The sequence below is a fragment of the Erpetoichthys calabaricus genome, chromosome 4, assembly GCF_900747795.2.
Source record: "Erpetoichthys calabaricus chromosome 4, fErpCal1.3, whole genome shotgun sequence".
Classification (NCBI taxonomy): Eukaryota; Metazoa; Chordata; class Cladistia; order Polypteriformes; family Polypteridae; genus Erpetoichthys; species Erpetoichthys calabaricus.
In genome coordinates, this window is record NC_041397.2 from 12,325,947 (window position 1) to 12,348,885 (window position 22,939).

Genomic DNA, 22,939 nt, shown 5'->3' on the forward strand with positions numbered 1-22,939 from the left:
ATGAGTCATATAAATCCATTAGATTCAATCTTTTATTGTCATGTGTACAAGAACAGGTACTATGTGAAATGAAATGCTTACTTGTATGTGCCTCCGCAGAAAGAAATCAAACACCAGAAACAAAATAAGTACAGAATAAATACAAAAAGCGACAGCAAATGCATGTACAGGATAGCAGTAGTAGTAGATGATTACTGATTATTCATGAGCCTAAATGCAGTTGGCTAAAAATTGTTCCTAAATCTGGAGGTGTGTGTTTGGATGGACTTTATACAGTTCCCAAGTGGGAGGAGGGTGAAAACTGACAGTGCAGAATGGCTAGAATTCTGCCCGATACTGTTACCTTCCCAAGGCAGCATGTGGTGTGGATACCGTGGATCACAGGGAGCGGAGAGCCTGTGATTTACTGTGGTATTTTCACCACACACTGCACAGCTCTGCGATCCTGAACTGAGCAGCTGCTGTACCAGGATGTAATGCATCCTGTGAGGATGGATTCCACAGCACACCTGTAGAATCTGCACAGGTTTGTAGGTGACATCCAGGCATTCCTCAGGTTCCTGATGAAGTAAAGGTGTTGTTGGGCTTTCTTAAGTACTGCTGCAATGCGACTTGAGCCGTTTCAGGTCATCAGTGAGGGTCACCCGAAGGAACCTGACGCCACTAACCTGCTCCATAGCCTCCCCTCCAAACTTGTGGAAATCCATAATCAGTTCCGTGAGGTTGTTGTCCTGGCACCATTCTGCCAGAAGTCTGACCTCCTCTCTGTAAGCCGTCTTGTCATCCTTGCTGATCAGGCCGACTACGGTAGGGTCATCAGCAAACTTAAGGATGGTATTACAGTTGTATTTAGCCATGCAGTCATCAGTAAAGACAGAGTAAAGCAGGGGACTCAGCACACTGCCCTGCAGAGTCCCAGTGTTGATGATGATGGTGGATGAGGTTTTCCACCAATACGCACATGTTGAGGAGGTCGGCCAGTGAGGAAATCCAGGACCCAGTTAAACACTGAAAAGCTGAACCTAAGATCCATGAGGTTATCAATGAGCTGGGATGGTATGACGGTACTAAATGCAGATTTGTAGTCCACAAATAGCAGCCTGGCATAAAAGTTCTTGTTCTCTAGGGGAGACAGAGTAGTATGAAGCGCTATGGAAAGGGTATCCTTAGTGGACCTGTTGCAATGGCAGGCAAACTGAAGGGGGCCCAAACTGTTCCAGCACCAGCCTCTCAAACCACTTCATGACTATGGGAGTAAGTTCTACTGAGAGGTAATCAGTAAGGCAGTCCATTTTATCTTTTCTTTATTACAGGAATGATAGTTGTGTTCTTGAAGCAGGTGGGGACAGATGAAAACGTTCAAAGATGTATTAAATAGGTCTGTAAAGACAGCAGCTAGCTGGATGAAGCATGTTTTTAAAACACAACCTTAAACTCTGCCGTGGCTGGCTGTTTTGCGGATGCAGACTCGGGAGAAAGTCCTCCTCACGGCACCCTTGGAGATCCTCAAACTGGTGTCTTGCTGCACTATGGGAAGTCGTACAAGCCTGCACAACTTAGCAGAGCTTGAAACAGGTGAAAAACACATTCAACTCATCCAAGGAGTGAAGCGGTGGTAGTTGTAGCCGCTTGTGTCTGGGGTTTGTAATCTGTAATTAAATGGATGCCCTGCCAGACCAGAGTACTGATGCTTTGTGTGTTTAATTGCTTTATGGAGAGCATACCTGCTCTTTTTGTATGCCTGCATATCTCCAGAATGAAACACATTACTGCACTTATGGATCTGCCGCCAGACTTCTGCACACATCCAGGGCTTCTGTTTGGGAAATACATGTACAGACTTTATGGGCACATAGTCATCCACATATTTCCTGATGAAACCTGTGACAACTGCAGCATACTCATCCAGATTATTGGAGGACTCTCTGAATACGTCCCAATTCACAGATTCAATCCAGTTTCCAAGTGGATGAAGAATGAAGTTGCCACAGGCGAATAGTACAAAATAGGGCAAAGTGATTTCAGCTTAAGGAGCATGGTTGGAGAGAACAGTATCATGCTTATAAGACTCAAAAGAATGTTTTAAGCTATTATCAATAAAAATGTTGATCCTATTAAAAATGCAATGTACTTGTGAATAAAAAATTAATACTGTCTTAGACATCGGTACAAAAATCCACATTGGTAAGAGAGGTTATGACCATCGATGAACAGTGAAATGACCACCACCGTGTTAGGCATTGTAATTATACTTGGTAAAGACCCCATCCAGAGCTAAAGTCATTACACAGTTGTATTCTCTACCCATTATGAGCATGTGAAAACACATACCTGAAAATACTGAAAGAAAAGATACCTTGATTAATGTACAGTGGGTATAGAAAAGAATCCCCCCCCCCCACTTCGAAATATTCCCATGTTTTTTGCTTTACAGCCTTAAATGAAAACACACAGAAAAAATATTTCTTCCCATCTTTAATTACTCAACGCAACCTCTAATATCCAAGTGAAAGATATCACAGCTACAGTTCAGAAAAATTATAAAAAAATCATAAACAAGACCTATTGAGATTAATAAAGAATTAGCCCCCAATGTCAATGTCATTTTGTTGACCCACCTTTTGCTTTAATGACAGCCTTGTGTCTGTTGGGATACTTCTCTATCAGCTTTGCACATCTAGATTGAGGAATATTTGTCCACTCTTCTTTACAGTTTAACTGTTCAAGTTCAGTCAAATTGGATGCTGAGCGTTGGTGGTCTGCTATCTTCAAATTTTTCCATAGATTTTCAATGGGATTTAGGTCTGGGCTCTGACTGGGCCACACGAGGATATTCACTTTTTTCTCCTTCAGCGACTGTCTGGTCCATTTTACTGTGTGCTTCTGGTCGAACATTCTGCCCATCTTCAACCTTTTGGCAGAGGGTAGCATGTTTTCCTCAAGAATTTGACGGTATTTTGCCTTTCTACCCTAACATGAGCCCCAGGCCCTGTGGCAGAGAAACACCCCCACAACAGGATGCTTCCACCTCCATGCTTTACTGTAGGTATGGTGTGTTGTGAATGGTGAGCTGCACTGGATTTCCACCAGGTGTATCATTCAATTTTGGTCTCTTCTCACCATAAGACCTTTTACCACTTGGCATCAGAATCTTCAAGGTGCATTCTGGCAAAGCTCAAACAAGCCTTAATGTAGCCTTTCTTGAGAAGTGGCTTTTTCCTTGCGACCTTCTCGAACAAGCCACAATTGTGGAGCGCTTGTGAAATTGTTGTCACATGCACACAATGACCACTCTTTGCCATCAAATCCTGTAACTCCTTCAAAGTGGCCATTGGCCTCTTGGTAGCGTCTGTTACCAGTTTCCTCCTTGCTCTTCCATCCAGTTTGGAGGGATGGCTGGATCCAGGGAGGGTCCTAGTAGTACCAAACACTTGCTACTTCTTTATTATGGACTTTACCGAGCTCCTTGGGATTGATAAAGCCTTTGAGATGTTTTTGTCTCCATCTCCTGCCTTATGTCTGTCCACAACTCTATCCATGAGATCTTCTGAAAGTGGCTTGCCACCCATAGTCAGCTGTTTGCTGTCAGTTGCACTACCAAGCAAGGGGATGAATGCTCCAGGAACAGCTTCACTAATCACACTGATTACAATTGATCACAGGTGGAAGGAAGCCAGTAACCATGGTCGGCAATGGAAATGGTGGGCACGTACACCTGATTGAGTTTAGGAAGGGGGTGATCCTTTATTAATCTAAGTATTTCTTGTTTTTTATTTTTTAAAATTCTTCTGAACTGTAGCTGTGATATCTTTCACTTGGATGTTATAGATGGCATTGAGTAAGTAAAGCTGGAAAAAATATTGGTTTGTGTGTTTTCATTTAAGGCTGTAAAGCAAAAAGAAATGGGAATATTTCAAAGGGGGGATTCTTTTCTATACCCACTGTATATATACTAAATAGCAGCAATAAATGTAACTATGGCAGAGCCTCAGTTGAGATTTCCCACCACCGTAACATGCAGTCCTTCAGGGTCTGATACAGGCTATGAAAGTAATTGCTTTATGAATTCAAATTCCGGCTTCACTGGTCTTCTTGCAGTAGTTAGTGTGAATAATTCGCCAACACTATGTCAGACTTCTGTTGAAACTAAGCTTTACTATTTAAGTGAGACTCCTGCAAAACCACACTCTCCACTCTCAAAGAGGGCATCAAGACAAGGCTTCTGGCCTCGGAATGCGGGGGAGACGGATATTCAATTAAAAAAAAAAAAAAAAAAAAAAAAAAAAAAACTTGACTGCATTTAAGCACGCTTTGCTTTTTTGCACTACAGTAATCCCTCCTCCATCGCGGGGGTTGCGTTCCAGAGCCACCCGCGAAATAAGAAAATCCGTTAAGTAGAAACCGTATGTTTATATGGTTATTTTTATATTGTCATGCTTGGGTCACAGATTTGCGCAGAAACACAGGAGGTTGTAGAGAGACAGGAACATTATTCAAACACTGCAAACAAACATTTGTCTCTTTTTCAAAAGTTTAAACTGTGCTCCATGACAAGACAGAGATGACAGTTCCATCTCACAATTAAAAGAATGCAAACATATCTTCCTCTTCAAAGGAGTGCGCATCAGGAGCAGAGACTGTCAGAAAGAGATAGGAAAGCAAACAAATCAATAGGACTGTTTGGCTTTTAAGTATGCGAAGCACCACGGCACAAAGCTGTTGAAGGCGGCAGCTCACACCCCCTCCGTCAGGAGCAGGGAGAGAGAGACAGACAGAGAAAAACAAACAGTCAAAAATCAATACGTGCCCTTCGAGCTTTTAAGTATGTGAAGCACCGTGCAGCATGTCGCTTCATGAAGCAGCTGCACACAAGGTAGCAACGTGAAGATAATCTTTCAGCATTTTTAGACGAGCGTCCATATCGTCTAGGTGTGCGAACAGCCCCCCTGCTCAATCCCCCTATGTCAGGATCAGAGAAAGTCAGCGCAAGAGAGAGAGAGAGAAAAGTAAGATGGGTAGCTTCTCAGCCATCTGCCAATAGCGTCCCTTGTATGAAATCAACTGGGCAAACCAACTGAGGAAGCATGTACCAGAAATTAAAAGACCCATTATCCGCAGAAATCCGCGAACCAGCAAAAAATCCCCGATATATATTTAAATATGCTTACTTATAAAATCCGCGATAGAGTGAAGCCACGAAAGGCGAAGCGCAATATAGCGAGGGATTACTGTACTCAATTTTCTGATATATTGTATATTTTAGCAAAATATGTAGTGTTATGGATGTTGTGAGTTTATGACTGCATAATGAACATAAGTAACTTGAAATTTTTGTCATGGCCATTTGCTGCTGTTCACTGTTGCCCCCCCAACCCCCACTGAAGCCTGTTTGTTATTTCCGTACCCCAGGACAATATGAAGTTACAAATTTTTCTCAGCCACCACATTAAACAACACCGTAAATAACACATATTTTTAGGGAAAAGTACTCCTTTAAGATATATAAAAAAAGTTTTCAAATTTGACCTTTAGCCACCAATGACCTATTTATCATTGGCAGGCATTGCTACAAATAACACAACCCAAAAAAAAAAAAAAAACTTGGAACAGCAGACTCTGCAAAAAATGAGGGGTGAGGGGTTGTGAGACAGGTGCTTTATGAACAAATGATAACTTGCCCTCCTGAATCTTTACAATATTGTTGATAATGAAATTTCTAACAAGAAAAAGAATAACAAAAGAGTAACATCCTGAAGGTGTTATTCTTACCCAGAGAACCATACCCATATGAAATAACAGCAGTACATTGGGGACCTTCAAAACTCAGCTTGATGTCATTTTGGTGAAATTAGGAGAACTGATGAACTTGTTGGGCTGAACAGCTGGATTTTGACAAAACTGTTCTTATGTTTTAATAAAGTGAAAAACACAAAAAATAGAATGGCATTATTATGCAGGTAAGTAAAAGACCAGTTCCAAAACAAAAAATGACTATTATAATCATGCTCTCTCACTATTAGCAATGGCAGTATATAAAAAAGAAAAAAAATAAAGGTCTTTGGTTATGTGGTGGTTATACTATGTGGCAGACGGCCAGGGATCCTGCCCCACCGGGATGCCTGGAGCAGGGAAGGACTGGGAGATGGGCAATATATTTCCCTAGGCGCAAGAGGGCAGTCCTCCTGGATTCCATCAGGACCACGGATATGGAGCTGGGAAGCTCAACCCTGTGGGGGGTCTGTGGCCACCACCAGGGGGTGCCTGAACGATCCTGGAGCACTGGAGGACAGCACTTCCGCCACATCAGGAAGTGCTGCAGGAGGTTCATGAGGGTGCACCTGACACATCCGAGTGCAATATAAAAGGGACCGCCTCACTCCATTCGGAGAGCCGGAATCGGGTGAAAGAGGAAGGAGCTTGCGACGGGAGGAGTAGAGGCGGCAGAAGGAAAGAAAGGCAAAAGGACTGTGAGCTATACTGGGAGTTTTGTGCACTGTGTATGTTGTATGAAATAAACGGGTGTGCATTTAGACATCTGGAGTCTGTGTCTGACTGTGTCAAGGCTGGGCTTTCACAAATAGTACTTTTAATTATTACTGGAAAAGTCATGCAGTAAGACATGGGCATAGGCGTTTGCGATATGAAGGTAGCAATGGAGTTTGCAGCCACTCTTTATATTTGCCAACAATGAAGCAGGTAATCCAACATCTTGATGTAAGTTTTCTTGATATTATGACTTGAAGCTTTTGATGCCCATCCTCTTCATCTAACCCCAATTGTTCCCACTATTGCAACTTTGCACAGGACAAAAATTTCAAATGTATCCTGTACTTTAATTACTACCATTAGATTTTTAGATTTTTTTTTTATCTGTACATACAGTATGGATTTTTTAAAATCTTTAATTGAATTATGTTTAGAATTTTAAACTGTATGTGTCTATAGGGTTCTGACATTATACATCCTTACTATACAGATTAAACAGTTTGCATAATGAAAATTTTTACAATGTAACACAAACATTACAGCTGTAATGCTTTTAATAACACTGGTCTATAAAAATTATTTTTTGTTTGCTTCTGGGAACTTCAGAGCATCTCTTTATTAAGTTTTTACACTGATTTTATATATGCAATCGGAATTAAGCCGCACGTCAGGTTTTTGAAATACACATCATTGACGTTTTGACACTTTTGAATATCAATATAATATATCAACATGATATCTGGAGTTTGGACTATGTCCCGCCAAAATTGTTTTGATACCAGAGACACGTTAAATTATATTTATGTCAATTTACCTCAATATAAAAGTGAGGTCAGCGTGCCCAAAAATGTTGGAGGCACCCGCTTTTGTGCTTGTACTGCACATTCGTCTCTCTTTGCATGAAGCAACAGTAGTCACCCATCATGCTCGGAGTGAATTTTTCCCGATATCGGTTTTCCATCACCTTTATATCTTGATGAAATCTTTCCCCACTAGGGGGCTCCGCCCCCTGCTCGCTTCGCTCACCAACCCCTGGTGTTGGGAATGACAAAGAGCGTGATGTATGAATGAGATATAGAATAGTGTGACGGTGTAGATGATGCAAATAGAAAGCAAACAATAAAGTGTGTGGCACAGTGTAAAGGTTTATTTGAAAATTTCTTTGTACACGCCGTTTAAGTGTAAAAGGTAATTCCAGCTCAGAACTTGTAAGGTCATTTAAGATGGTTATTGTTGTGATCAGAGTCAAGTTTGTCAGAGCTTAGAAAGAGTTGTGTCTTTCTAGGAAGTAATGGAATGACTTGGGTATTTATGTTTTCCACATTAATATTTTTTGGACATAATATAGTGCGTTGTGTTAAAAGGGGCATTTGGTCTAATGAGATTGCTGTTCCAAATCTCTCTGTAACTAAGTCGTCGCAGATAAAGGCTTGAGGAATTGTAATAATATGTGGGTGAAGTCCATCTGTATTGGTGAGTGTACCATCTATCAGTTGTAATAAGCAATTGTTATGATCTGTTTCTGGACATCGTATCTTTTTTACTAACTGTATCTTTTGAAAGCAATGCCAATTGTCTGCGTATTTTAAGGTGCACTGAACAATAGCTGAGTGCATGGCATCTGGAAGAATAGCTAATCACTATCTAAAATCTCCTCCTCATAAAAGTACCTTTCCTCCAAATCGAATATTATTATTCATAAACGTTTGTTCATGCCATTGAACATTCATCAATAAACAACATTTTTTCAAGACGGATGTCACGTGCAGTGCCACCGTTAATGTTCATAGTGGATTCCGATTTGTAGGATCTAATGTAGTTGATAAAGATTTCACTTTCAGGTACATCGTCAGTTATAAGCTTCTGTAGATATTCAGTATATGAATGTAAAGAAGGCAGTCTAATTTGACCCTTTTGACAACAACGTGTAAATGTATAACTTGTATTGCCAGTTGTTTCTTCAGGGAAGTGAACTGAATGACAATGATTGCAAATGACATTCATTAATCCGAATGAATTTTCCTGGTGTATGTTTTGCTTGTGCCGTTTGAGAGGCGCATTGTTGCATGTGTATTATTTGGGACGTGTTGTTTTGGAGCTGTAATCGATTTGCCTGTGCTGTGTGAGAAGCCCGTTGTAGCCTTCGCTGCCATTAACGTATGTCTGAGACGGGAGGTGTTTCGTTTTGAATCCGTGCCTGTTGCGATGCAGCACTTTGATTGATAGTTTGCGTCATGTGGATCTAGGATGTAGATTTGTGCATATTAAATGAACTATTGTAGGATCTAATGCAGTTCATAAAGTTTTTACTTTTAGGTACATCGTTAGTTAGAAGCTTTAGTTGAGCTTTGCGTATTTGGAGTCGAGTCATTTTTTCTTTTAGAAATATGGATAAGTAATAAGGAGTATTGCACTCACTGTTAATATGGAGCCTTTTCTGCGGTTGAACGGTTAATAGTGCCTTACTGTAATGAGATCCACCTATGCTGCATAGCCGTCTATTTTGTTGTTTCTTTCGTGTTCGTGTGTTTGTTCCTGTTATCCTTTCCTTTTCGTTTTGTACCCGTGACCGTGTATTCATGACTTGTTTCTTTCTCAGCATGCGAAATATGGATAAGTAATATGGAGGATCGCAGTCACTGTTAATATGTTTCCTTTTCTGCAGTTGAACGGTTAATAGTGCTTTATTGTAAGGAGATCCACCAATGCTGACACCTATGCTGTCCAGTGTGAAGGTGTTGATGTTCACTTTAGAATATGTGGCTTTGGGTGTCACTTCTTATGGATGTGTGTGTGTGTGTGTGTGTGTGGGGGGGGGGGGGGGGGGTTGAGGATTGTTGTCGCGCGAGCGTCTTCTTTCTTTTTGTGTTCCTGTGTCTTGTTGAATCCCCCTGTTTGTGTGTGTCCCGTCCCTTGCTTGTAGGGTCTGTGGGGTGGTTTTGTGTTCTTTTTTTTGTGTTCCATGGGCTTGTTGAATCCCCCTCTTGGTGTGTGTCCCGTCCGGTGCCTGTAGGGGGGGGGGGGGTGCCTTGCTGTTGTGCGCGAGCCTCTATTTTTTTTTTTTTTGGGTCTAGTCTCGTGTGCAATGTGTTTCGTGCTTTGCCTGCGTTTCCTCATTTCTCCATTTTTCCTGTGCTCACTCCTTTTTTCTGTGGTCTTGTCCGCCTCTCGCGGCCCCTCATCCGCCTCTCTCGCCCTCTTTTGTCCGCCTTTCTCGGCTCCTCAGCCGACTCTCGCGGACTGTTTTTAGCGCCTGCGCAGTACGTCTTTTTGCAGCTACGGCCCATTGCCGGATGTGCCTGCGTCCATCATCCGGTTTAGCATTCTCGGTTAGTAATATGGATGCTCATCACTGACATCCCTTAGATTTGGTGGAAAAGTCGAGATGAGAATGTAAAAAATGCATCTTCAGTGACATTCTGGCTCCTGTAAGCTAATATAATTTCAGCATGTTCTCCACAAGCTCAGTATAATTCTCTGCTCTGCGACTATCAAGAAAATTCTGGACAACCCACATGAATGAGAGTGTTGATTCAGTGGGCTTCAATTTCTTTTTGAACTCATCGTCAAGCAAACAAAAACACCTTCCTTAATTTTGGCTTCACTTTTCTCGAGACCAAACTTATTTCTTAAATGCTGAAATGCATCGCCTTTACTGTCCAGTCACCCTAGTTGTCCAAGACTTGGAACATCATAACTAAAAAATGGGACGTGCTGGACGAAAACGGTTTTCAGATTTGGAGTCAGAAAGTGAAATTTGTTAAGGTGCAGATGAAAGAATCCCAGTATCAAAATGCTTGTTGACCAGTGTACATGAATTCATTTAGCTGCTACTTTTGACTCCAAAGTCACTTGATCAAAATAACAGTCTCAAATATGTTCAATGTAAGTCAGGATTGTGGGGGCCACAGTCTGCACTGGCGACTTCAAGTGCAATAAATCTGCTAGGAAACCCGCTGACAAGAGTAGAATATGAAAACTCAATGCAGACAAGAGTCCCAGGAATTGCAGTAAACACACTTCCCTGGATCCATGAGGCAGCAGTGTTAACCATTACATCACTGTGTTGTTCTGTGGTATAAATTATTTTAATTTAAAATCAAGTTTTGAACTGGGACTAGAAATCACATGTAAATATATTATTATTTGTTAAAGAACAATATGGGGGGGGGGGAGACATTTAATCAGCTGTTAGATCAGGGATGTTACTCTGCAAAATGGCAATGTTCAAAACTAGCAGTAATAAACAGTTACATACTCCATCTTCTGATTGGCCCAACAAATCCAAAATTATTATGCAGCATTGATAGGAATAGTACTTAAAATGTTTATGTCATATGGTATGTTTAATCAATGATACTACATTCAAATTAGAATAGCTAAGTTTAAAGGGTGATGGCGGTGGTGGTGTTAGCCAAATGCTGCCCTCTACTGTTCATGAGACTTTAAGAGGCAAAGCAAAATGCATACAGAAAACCCATGCATTGCACTCTTCTCCTTCTGTTAAGAGTATCAGTAAGTGATAAATACATTTTGCATTCAACCCAAATGTGCATCTTGAGACAAGATCAAAAATGCACTTAACAAATCACTCTTCACTCACTGTGATAGACTGACACAATTGAGTCTGTAATTTCTTTGCTCTACTCTGACTGCAGCATAAACACAATTTGGCGAATGTGATTGTCACTGCTCTGAAATCAAGTATACTGTACCTTTCATTAAATGGTTCTAGTATAATCTGGACTATTTCTATCTTTAAAAGTAAACATTAAGTTGCAGGTTCTCAAATGCTTTCCTGGAACATAGTAGAGGTTTCATTATATCAAGTGTATTGAACTCCTATATCCTTCAAAGCTCACTTTATCCTTCTACATTAGACTGTTCGGTCTTGTAAACCACAGCATCTCCCCCCAAGAAAAACAGAATAGAAAGCAGAAACAAATACAAGTTTTTCAGCTTTGACAACTGGATGTAAATCTGAAAGGTTCCTTACTAACAGAATGTCATAGTTCAAAATAATGCCCAACAAAGAAGTGACAATAGCTTGCAGCAGCTGAGAACAATAGATCAGTCAAACCCATTCCAAACTGTCAAGACAAAGAAATGTGAACTGCAAATCAACCAGCATCATTGTGGCAGCTGAATAATGAATCTAAGAAGAAAGATCAACCAAACAAAACAACTGCATTTATTTTACTAATAGCAGTTCATAATTCTACTATACCATACTATTTCTAGGTGACAAACCTAAGTTTTTTTTCTCAACTGCTTGGTGTTATGATCTTACAGTTGAATCAGCTATGTTTCATTAGGTCAGCAATCTGATGGGTGCAAGGCAGGAACTAAGGCCAGGTTTATACTTCACATGACACGACGCATGCTCCAGCGGACGTTCCTGCTACACAAACGTTTTACTGTTTATACTTGCGCGCATACATTACGTAAATCTGGAAGAATCCACCAGGTGGCAATGCAAGATATCATCACAGTGAGAACAGGTTCGGCTTCGCTGTGTTGTGAATTGTAAATGAACACCCAATGAATTCCGATGACACCTTACTGCAATATCTCTGAAAAGGGTGTTTAATGATTAAATCCATCAATCCAGGGATGTGTCCATTCCAGCAAGCACTGGGCACGAGCCAGAAACAATTCCTGGATGGGCATCAGCTCATCGCAAGGTGAACACAAGCGCACACACAGAAAGAGTCATTTTAGTGTCACCAACGCTGCATATCTTTGGAAGGAAACTGGAGCACACTCTGAAAACCCAGCAAGAAAACATGCAAACTCCAGTGCTACTGTTCCATCACCGTGTCACTCCATGTGTATAAATATTAACAGTATTCATTATTTAAACGAAATTAACGATTTATCTGTAAAATGTAACATACACACTTTAATGCCTGTTGCATGGCTGCACTCAGGTCCTAATCATGATCCTGAGTTCGTTTGTCATGTGGTGGGTGCGGCAGTGCGCTGTATCACTGCCTGCTCCTAACCTCTCTCTACCATACTATTCAAAGTCTCTACGGTTCTTTCTGTGAAGAAAACTTTGATATTTGTGCAAAACTGTGTTGTAAAAAAATTCCATTTTTTCTCTTCCTTGATGCTTTTCAAACTCAGAACCTCTCAGTTCAACTTTAACTTGTCCACTTCAGAGTTTGAGGACAGTCTGAACAGTCCACCTCTTGTCATTGCAAGCCTTAAAATTTACGCAGTGGGTGGTGTTAATTTGAGAATTAAATGGTTCCATTTTGTCAGAAATGTCTGAATCAAATACTGTTGATTCTTAGTTTTCTTTCATGTTGTGTGCGCAAGAGTCTTTTGGGCTATTTACATCACAACATTAGTGGAACTTGATGGGAGAGCACCTCAAAGTTTAAAAAGAAAGATCTACAGCTGGGGTCTCCAACATGTCGCTTGCGAACTACCCCTTTCTAAGTAGCTTGCCAAAGGATTAATGAATCCTACATAAATTTGAAAACATGATTAGTCAAATTTTTTTCCAAAAAAATCATACCACAATCTGAATTGAAATCTATCTTTTCAATGTGGCATACACTTAAAGACTACCCAGACTCAAACTCATCAATCAAGACCTAAGTAACACTTTATTTTAAATATCAAACAAAGTTGAATTCAATTGTTCTCTCGTTCGCTAGCTAAGTGGAGTTAAGGGACACACACTGAAGCTGGTGAGTTATGTGAGGAAGGCCTCTCCCCTTGGCCCGCTGCGTGTTTCTTGGATTCACGCAAATAAATTGGTACCGCAAGTGAACTGTGATACATAGCGAAACGAGAGAAGTCACAAAATCAACCGGAATGTTCAAGCAAATTATAGAAAAAAACCCGATCTAAATCCATTAAAAACGGACAGACATACAGACAGAGAGACATTGGATTTTATATATTATATATTAGTAAACCTTCAAAATAATGTGCAGTTAAAATCTCAACAGCATTCTCAGCATTTCTGGAGCTTAGTAGAGCCGGATAACTAGAAGAATCTTCACCAAGCAGCTCTGAAAATGTCTGCTTTGTTTGGGTCTCCATATCTCTGTGAGTCTGACATGAATGTCATGAAATCAAAGTTCAGAACAAGACTGACAGACGAAAGTTTAAATGACTCCATAAGAGTGAACCTAAGTGGCTCCACTCCACCATACACCTGCCTCTCTTGTTGACTCGCAACAAGGTCACACACGCAACTGGACACGTGAATAAAGTGAAACAGTGACGTGGAACAAAATGACAAATGAATAAGGAATATCTGTGTATTTGGAATTGCATTGTTTTGTTTTGACAGCAGTCATGTTATAATTCAGTAGTGTGAGATACACTAGAAAATGCATACAGACATACAAAATGCACTTGCAGGTGAACTAAATATTTTTTGTGATGTTTTAATGCAAAATGTGAGTTGAGGACACCAACATTTTGTAAATGTTCAGGCAGAACGAGCTTATTCAGTTTGTTTGGGTTGAAATAAGCTATGAGAATAAACATTAGAAAAGATGAGTAGCTCTCAGCCATTTTCATTTTGTAAAAGTAGCTCTGAGGGGAAAAAAGTTTGGAGACCCCTGTTCTAAAGTATGGCTAAATTTTAATGAAAAACACACATGCTTCTTACTTTCAGTACATCCCTTATTACAAATCTGTTGCATGAAGGTGTATACTTCCATAAGTTGTATACTCCAATAACCCCCTGGTATTAGTATTTGCTGGATAAAATCCTACTTTTTAAATACAACTCTTCATTACAACATTTTGGGGAGTTCTGATTATGATTTTGCTTTTGATATTATAATTGCTTTAAACGTCACCATTTCAACCTTCATTTTTGCCACCTCTGCCAGCACAGAGCTCAGTCTAAATTTTCATTTGATGCTGACATGAGATATACTACCTAAAACAATAAGGAGTAAAGGAAAGTAAAATTATGGTCACATGTATTACATTTTGCTAGAACAGTTTTTGCTCCCTCCTGTTTACAAAGTTTAGTTTAGTCCTACATGCTATTTCTGCCTGGAGCACTCAGCGTAAACACGAAAGTATCAAATCAGATCCTGAACACAAAATCTATCCTCATTAGCTGCTGCTTTCATAAAAAATTAAGAGATTAAAGACTGTGTTTCGTTAAAAAAACTGAAAGATTAATGACTGTTTAATGTGTTTCAGCATTCATGAGTGATAATGTGTTGGTCTCTGATGTGAATTACAGGCACCAACAGGCAGTGTAAACGAAGATGCTTTACACTTTGTAAAAGATCACGTAAAATTATGTGAACAGAGAATCCAGTTTTAAAGTGTCATTTTTGTTTGAGGCTGCTGTTTTTATCTGCTTTTATATATGCAGCTCTGCCAGAGTCATAAGCACTTCATGTTTGCACACACAGTACAAGCAACAAAAGTAAAATTCCTAATGATAAAAAACAGCACTTACATTACTACTTTGAAAAACAGTATGTTCAAATATATACTTACATTTAATATGAATATTCAAATCGCTTTTGCCTAATTTGACAATCGTACACAGGAGTAAAATGGAGACCAATTGAAATGAAGCAAAATATTCTATAATATTTAAAATAAGTAAAATAGTGCAGTTTAGAACGATGTTTACTTAAAAAAAAAAAAAACACGTGTACATGGCACAGACATGAAAAATAAGTGCAATGACAGAATCCAAGAGTTCCAGGTCTTACATTAAAAAAACACTTTTAACCTGGTCTCTATAATACTATATTATGCAAAAATCCTAGGCTTCAGCATGGCACAAGACCACTCACTTTTAAATAAAAACAGTGTGCATTCTCAAAGTTATCTCTAAAATTACTTATAATTTTTTACTAAAGACTTACTTGTCTGTTTATGTCGGCACCTGTCTGAACAAGCCACAGCAAGCATTCTGGGTGTCCACCAAACGCAGCAATGTGAGCAGGAGTCTGAGCAAATCTTGTCGTCATTGTGTTGATTCCTGTTCCAACTTGCACCAACCTCATCACACACTCCAGCTTTAGAAAGAGAAGAAAGAAAGAAAATTATAACCCGAACAACCATCTTTAAGAATTTTTCTGGCACAGCGGTCTCTCAGCATTTGGGATTTTAAATGGTTAACTGGAATGATGAGACTGCAAGTGCGACACTATACAATTTGCTTTGTGTGCCAGTGCTACAAATGTAGAGATATGGGGAAGACCGCATTATATTTATGTGCTTAGTACTGACGGCCTACCTCCTGATGTCTTCTACTACAGGCAAAAAACTGTGAAGAAGGTGTGACTTGTATAAAGAACATTAAAAGGAACTAACAAATGTTGGAGTACTTTGCCACAGAGAAGATATGAAGGAAATGACCAACTTTTTTATTGTTCCTTGTTGAAATTCTTGCTTTACTTGCCATTTCTGTTTCTGTGGATGCTCCTTCCTACCAGCCTAAGCATTTACCTATATGTTCAACTTTTTGCCAGCTGAACTCTACAAAGTTGCACCAAAAACATTCATCTGCCTCGAATGAAAAAGGTCTTTGTAATTTTGTAACCTAGTGCACGTATTAGTCTAATTTACACTAAAGCATGTATCACATAAATCCAAACCAATCCAGACACACAATGATGCTGTTCTGTGTGGTTTTAAACACTAATGCTTTGACTACTGCTTTTCATTTGTATGGCAACACAAGCTAAAATTAATCAATTACAATCTGAGAAAGTGCATTATGTAGGTTTTCTCACAGTGCATTTTACCTATACAAAATAAAAACAGGTACAAATAATTAATTAAACCTTTACAATATTTGTTTTTATGTAAATAATATGTTGAATTTAAAATAGTTTATCAAAACTCATTGCACAAATAACATCTAGGCATAATGAACACTAAACTCAACAAAACAAGCAATTGAACTTCATTGTTTCCTTGGTGTGAGTGCCCTGCGGTGGGCTGGCGCCCTGCCCGGGATTTGTTCCTGCCTTGCACCCTGTGCTGGCTGGGTTTGGCTCCAGCAGACCCCCGTGACCCTGTATTAGGATATAGCAGGTTGGAAAATGACCGACTGAGATTGCCTGTTTGACTAGGGCTACCTATATTGAAAGTTGACAAAAACTTTCCTCTCATTAACTAATCCTTTCCATAATTCTCATATTACATATCGAATCTGATAGTTCATTCAATTAATTGAGCAGTGGTGCAAATCAAATTTACTTTCAGATGAAAGCTTTTTAACTATTTTGTAATGTGGTGTGTAGTAAAGACAAAACTCACATAATCAGAGCATTTCAAAAAGATGTGCTAAGAAATCATTATTCACTTTAGCCGTTCTCTCCAGGATTTTAGGGGTTTCACCTTAATCTAACAAGGTCTCTGCTTTAGTAAAACCTCTTGGATGCAGATGTGGAGGCCAGCATTCACCAATTAAGTACATCATCATCAGGCACCATAAGCCCCATGCAGCCAAGATTTTTTTCCCATGACTTGGAACACTCCTATTTTCCAAGAAAACAAAACTCATTACAGGCAAATATTAATTGTTTTAACTCTAACTGCATAATCCATTAAACAAACAGTCAACATACTGTAGATAACCACAGAGTATGGCTTAATGTTGAAACATACTCTCCCACACCATCTGAAGTAATGGTATGCTGTGATATTAAACAAAAACAATAATAAAAAATGTAAATATGGGATCCTCTGCAGTTTGCCTTTCCAACACACATACTGTAGGTGCGGAGGATGCGCTAATCCACATGCTCCACAGAGCCTACTCTCACGTTGACAAAGCCAATATCAAAGACAAGATAATGTTACTTGATTTTTTCAGGGCCTTTAACACCATTCTACCTCACTGACCGGAGAAAAAGCTCAAGGCTTTGCATGTTGTTGACCACACAATCTTCTGGATCATGGACTACGTGACACCTTGTGAGGTTGAGGGGCTGTGTGTCAAGAATGGAGGTATGTAATACTGGAGCACCTCAGGGAGATGTCCTATCGCCCTTCCTGTTTACCCTTGACACCAGTGTTTCCCAACCTCGGTCCTGGGGACCCCCTGTGGCTGCAGGTTTTTGTTCCAAACAGCTTCTGTTTTTAATTGGACTCCTGGGCTAATTAAGTGATGTGTTATTTCCCATGTTCTGTGTTTTGGGAACAATACAGAAATTAGAAAACTAAGTTTGGTAAAATATATTAAAATGTACTAAGCAGTTATATGGGAATAATGTATTTTTTTTCTTTTTAACAATATTTTCATCTTGATTTTCATTCTACTTTTCTAGGTGTTCTAATTGTTTAATTAATCCATTATTTACTAATTAGTGGCTCTGATGCTAAAGTACTTGCAGCCTTTGCTTATTCCATGTTGTTTGCCTGGGTGTCTGCTCTGCTCATTTTTAATTGTCATTAATAAGATACAACGAAGGGGAAAAACTGCACAGAGAAAGGACACAATAAAATGAAATCAACAAAAGAGAGTTAAGCATTTCAATCTATAGCAAAGGCAGAACTATTTAAATGTCTTATCAATGTAAAAATCATGCTGTAGTGCTTTTCTTTATGTAGAATAAAAGAAAAATAATAGCAGCTAATTAAATGAGATCAGTGCTATCAGGTGTTGTCACCGATTAGGAATCTGGTTGGAACAAAAACCTGCAACCACAGTGGGCCCCAAGGACTGAGGTTAGGAAACACTGCTCTACACAACAGACTTCCAATACAATACCAGCTCCTGCTACCTACAGAAATTTTCAGATGACTCCTTCATTGTAGGCTGGATTAATAATAATAATTCTTTGCATTTATATAGCACTTTTCTCACTACTCAAAGCGCTCAGCAATTGCAGGTTAAGGGCCTTGCTCAAGGGCCCAACAGAGCAGAGTCTCTATTGGCATTTATGGGATTCGAACTGGCAACCTTCCGATTGCCAGTGCAGATCCCCGGCCTCAGAGCCACCACTCTGTCAGAGTCAGAATACAGGAAGGCAGTGGAGGACTTTGTCTTGTGGTGCAGGAAGAACCACCTGCAACTTAACATCAGCAAGACAAAAGAGCTGGTGGTGGACTTCCGGCATACTACGGTACAGAACAACAAGTACCTGGGGATCCACATAAAAAACAAACTGAATGAATCTAACAACATAGTGGCACTGTACAAGAAGGACGATAGAACGGACTATACTTCGTAAGGAAACTCAGGTCTTTTTATATAAGCAAAAAGCACCAGTCAGTAGTAGCCAGAGTATTGTTCTATGTTGCAGTCTCCAGGGGAGGCAACTTGAGCTCAAAAGATGCTTAATGCCTGAATAAACTTATCAGGAAAGCCTGCTCCATCACAGGGCGAACCCTGGATACACTGGAAGATGTTGTGGAAAAGAGGACAGTGGCAAAAGTGAATGTCATCATGAAAACTCTCCTATTTCCCCTCCAGGTGGCACTGTGTTTTGGAGCACTTTTAGCTACAAGTTCACTTCACCACAGTGTGTCTCTGGGGACCTTTTGTGCCCACTACTCTCAGGCAATTTAACACTTCCTTCATACTTACTCTTTAAGTTCATTTTACACTCTCTATGCAATATACATTTATTTATTTATCAATTGATTGATTCACTGTATTATTTGTAATTTAAGTCACCCTTGTTTCTTATGTTTCTGCTGCTGTATGCAACTGAATTTACCCTTGGTATTAATAAACTTTATGCGATATGTATTAGATTAGATTAGATAAAGAACAACATAAGTGAACCCACGACTAAACTAACCAAAAACGATTTGGAGGAGGCTGACGAGAGTACAATCTACAATTTGTATTCTTTGTTGGCCAAAACCTCTGCAGATTAAATTTACCTACTCCCAAGAAAGTCCCACTTCAAATTCAAAAATATGATCTAGTTGCACACACAGTTTCAACAAAGTGGTTGTTAACTTTCAGAATTGTTATTTAATCACAAAACTTCACCAAAACCCAACTCAATTTTAAAACTCCAAATGCTTACTAGCCTACTATGGTGAAAGGTGCATTTTCAATGGTATTTGAAGAATTTCAATGAGGATAGCAAATCTTTTAAAAAGTAAAATTGTGCTCTCTGCAATCTGTACACTCCAGACTCAGCAATACAGTGACAGGAGTGCAAATTCTCTCTTTATCTCTCCTAAAAACAGAGAAAGACGGACTCTTCATTTAGAGAACTTGTTCAAATGTTCAGAAACAAAAAAATGAAAGCTTCTAAAACTGTAACAATGTTGTTTTCTTTGCTTAGCGTTCATCTGGAATGTGAAGGTTACTTCAGATAAATGTTGTGAGTAGACTGTTGCTAAATTACAAGGCAAGCTTCTGTGAGTCTGCTCATATGCTTTGATTCCTTGACTTTTCTGCTTTCTACAAATAAAATACTTTGAATATTTCTGCATGTAGGTGCCCAGATTTATCATTAACTGACCAATTAGTATCTTGAATTAGGGGTCTGCACTGGCAATTGGAAGGTTGCCGGTTCGAATCCCGTAAATGCCAAGAGAGACTCTGCTCTGTCGGGCCCTTGAGCAAGGCCCTTAACCTGCAATTGCTGAGCGCTTTGAGTAGTGAGAAAAGCGCTATATAAATGCAAAGAATTATTATTATACAAGGAACTCAGTCTACCACTTGTTTAAACACTTCTCATTAATAAAATATTGCAGGTAATACTATAAAATGCAATGCAACTCACAGTGAGATGCCATTTTTTGTACCATTTCAGATTTGTCCAAAAGAGTTTTTTGCTTTATTTACTATTCTGGAAACTGAAATGCAATAAGGCTACTAATAACTTTTATTTTGCCACCAAAAGTATCTTTGAATAACCAGAAATTGTTAAAAATCACCAGTAACTTGAGATGTGGTACCACTTAAGAACACATTTTAAGGCAGATGCTTTTTAAATAACCATATATTCTAACCTTCATTAACCTGTTCAATACAGGTCAGTGTATGTGAATGACTAGGTATTCCTAAGACTCTCAAAGATCTTTATGTAGACAGCATGTGCAGTCAAAGTAAAAAGTATGTGAACCCCTAGGAATTCTCTATATTTATGTCTAATTCCCATATAACATGGTCGTATCTTCATGTCAATCACAATAATAAACAGTCTTCTATAACTAAAGATACACAGATTTTCAGAGAATTTTTGACCATGTTGAATAAAATGATTCAAACTGTGAAACTGAAGGTTGGAAAAAGAAAGTGAACACTAAGCTAATGACTTTTTAAAAAGCTCATTGCAGTCCGAATTTAGCACACCTGGAGTCAGTTTAATGAAATGAGTTCAGAGGTGTGGCCTAGAATGACTTTGATTGATAAAAAAAACACTATAAAGTTTGAATTTGAGCTTTTGACAAGAAGCATATCCACATGGGAATCATGCCTCGCACAAAAGAGCTGTCTGAAGAACTACGATTGAGAATTGTTCATCTACATACGGCTGGAAAGGGTTACAAAGTCATCTCAAAGATTTGAGATCTTCATCAGTCTACTATTAGGCAAGTTGTCTATAAATGGAGACAATCTGGTATTGTGGCTACTCTGCCTAGAAGTGGGCGCCCTGCCAAGATGACCCCAAGAGCACAACACAAAGTCAGCAATGAGGTAAAGAAGAACCCAAGAGTGACAGCAAAGGACTTGAAGAAGTCATTAGAACTGGTTAACATCTCTGTTCATGAGTCAACTATACTCAAAACACTGAACAAGAAATGAGTCCATGGCAGAACACCAAGAAGGAAGCCACTGCTATGAACATTGTTGAACGCCTGAAGTTTGCGAAAGAGCACTTGGACACTCCACAACGGTACTGGGAAAATGTTTTGTGGAGTGATGAAACCAAAATTGAACTATTTAGGGGGAACAAGCAGAACTTCATTTGGCGTAAAAAGGGCATTGCATATCAACATCAAAACATCATCCCCACAGTAAAGTATGGTGGAGGGAACATCACAATTTGGGCCTGCTTTGCTGCATCAGGGCATGGACAGCTTGCCATCACAGAGGGGAAAATGAATTCAGAAGTTTATCAGCAAATTCTCCAGGATAATGTGAGGGTGTCTGTCCGTCAACTTAAGCTCAGAAAAGGCTGGGTGATCCAACAGGACAATGACCCCAAACATTGCAGAAAATCCACAGCACAGTGGCTTCAGAAGAACAAACTCGGCCTTTTGGAGTGGCCCACTCAGAGCCCAGATCTCAATCCTATTGAGCTGCTGTGGACTGACTTGAAGAGAGCCATACACAGAAGATAACCAAAGAATATGGAAGAGTTAAGGCAGTTCTGCAGGGAAGAATGGGCTCCAATTCCCCCCGCACGATGTGCAGGTCTCATCTGCAGTTACAGGAAGCGCCTGGTTAAGGTCATTGCTGCCAAAGGAGGGTCAACCAGTTATTAAATATACTTTTTCCACTACACTGTGAACGTTGAATGCGTTTGTAAAATAAAGACATGAAAGAGTAGAATTTTTTGTGTGTCATTGGCTTAAGCTCATTGTGTATATCAGTACCTGTGACTCAGATGAAGATCGGATCACTTTTTATGACCAATTCATGCAGTAAACCAGATCATTCCAAAGGGCTCACATACTTTTTACTTTGACTGTATGCTTTCTTTTGGACTACTTTAATATACACATTAAGTTGTATATACAAGTTAGACACTTCATGAAACAATACCACACCTAATTTTCTTAACCATCCACCAATCTCTATTCCTGGAGCAATATGGATTAGTTTTCATGAATATATGATTAATTTTTCTAGGGTATTATCAAGAAATTTTGAGGAATCACCTTCAAAATGACATTAGAGGACACATTGTGGGTTCGCTTCCCGGTTCCTCCCTGTGTGGATAGCGCTTTGAGTACTGAGAAAAGCGCTATATAAATGTAATGAATTATTATTATTATTATTATTACATGTGAATTGATCTTTCTATTAGAATTTCAGGTAAGGGATGGAACTTGGCAATTCAGAAAATATATTGTCCAAAGCATACCACAGTGGAAAAAACATACTTTGGGCACATAATTTAAAACTGCCAAGAAGACATTTCCAGGACAAGATCCAAACTGTGAACTCCTTTAACATCTCTTTTGAATTGCCTTGGGTCTAAACATCACTCCCAACCCATTAACAGCAATATTTGAATTAACTGGAGAAGGAATTCTAAACCACCAATCATACATACCTCAATGAGGAAGAGGTGTCTTATCTTAAATTAGAAAAGATACAATTCTAGCTTTGAGAAACAGTTGATGTTCCCATAAAGCAGAAAACAAGGCATTTGCTTGATCTTTATTTGACATATTATATACACATATACATATGCACACACACTGACCCTCCATAATATTCTATTCCACAGCTTAGTGGCAGGTCTGTTAAAGCCATCATATTAAGGACTTCATTGCATAGCCATTGCCTGCAATGACTACT

The 22,939-nt window shown here is 39.4% G+C and overlaps 1 protein-coding gene across 2 annotated transcripts in view; it reads right to left on the minus strand.

Moving 5' to 3' along the window:
* The window catches only part of ankrd10b (ankyrin repeat domain 10b), a 123,655-nt gene that overhangs the window by 56,056 nt on the left and 44,660 nt on the right, over positions 1–22,939 (minus strand). For both annotated transcript variants that reach the window (XM_028799202.2, XM_028799200.2), the window contains exon 2: positions 15,354–15,506. In XM_028799202.2, coding sequence (XP_028655035.2) covers positions 15,354–15,506 — 153 coding nt within the window. The remainder of the gene's footprint in view (positions 1–15,353; positions 15,507–22,939) is intronic.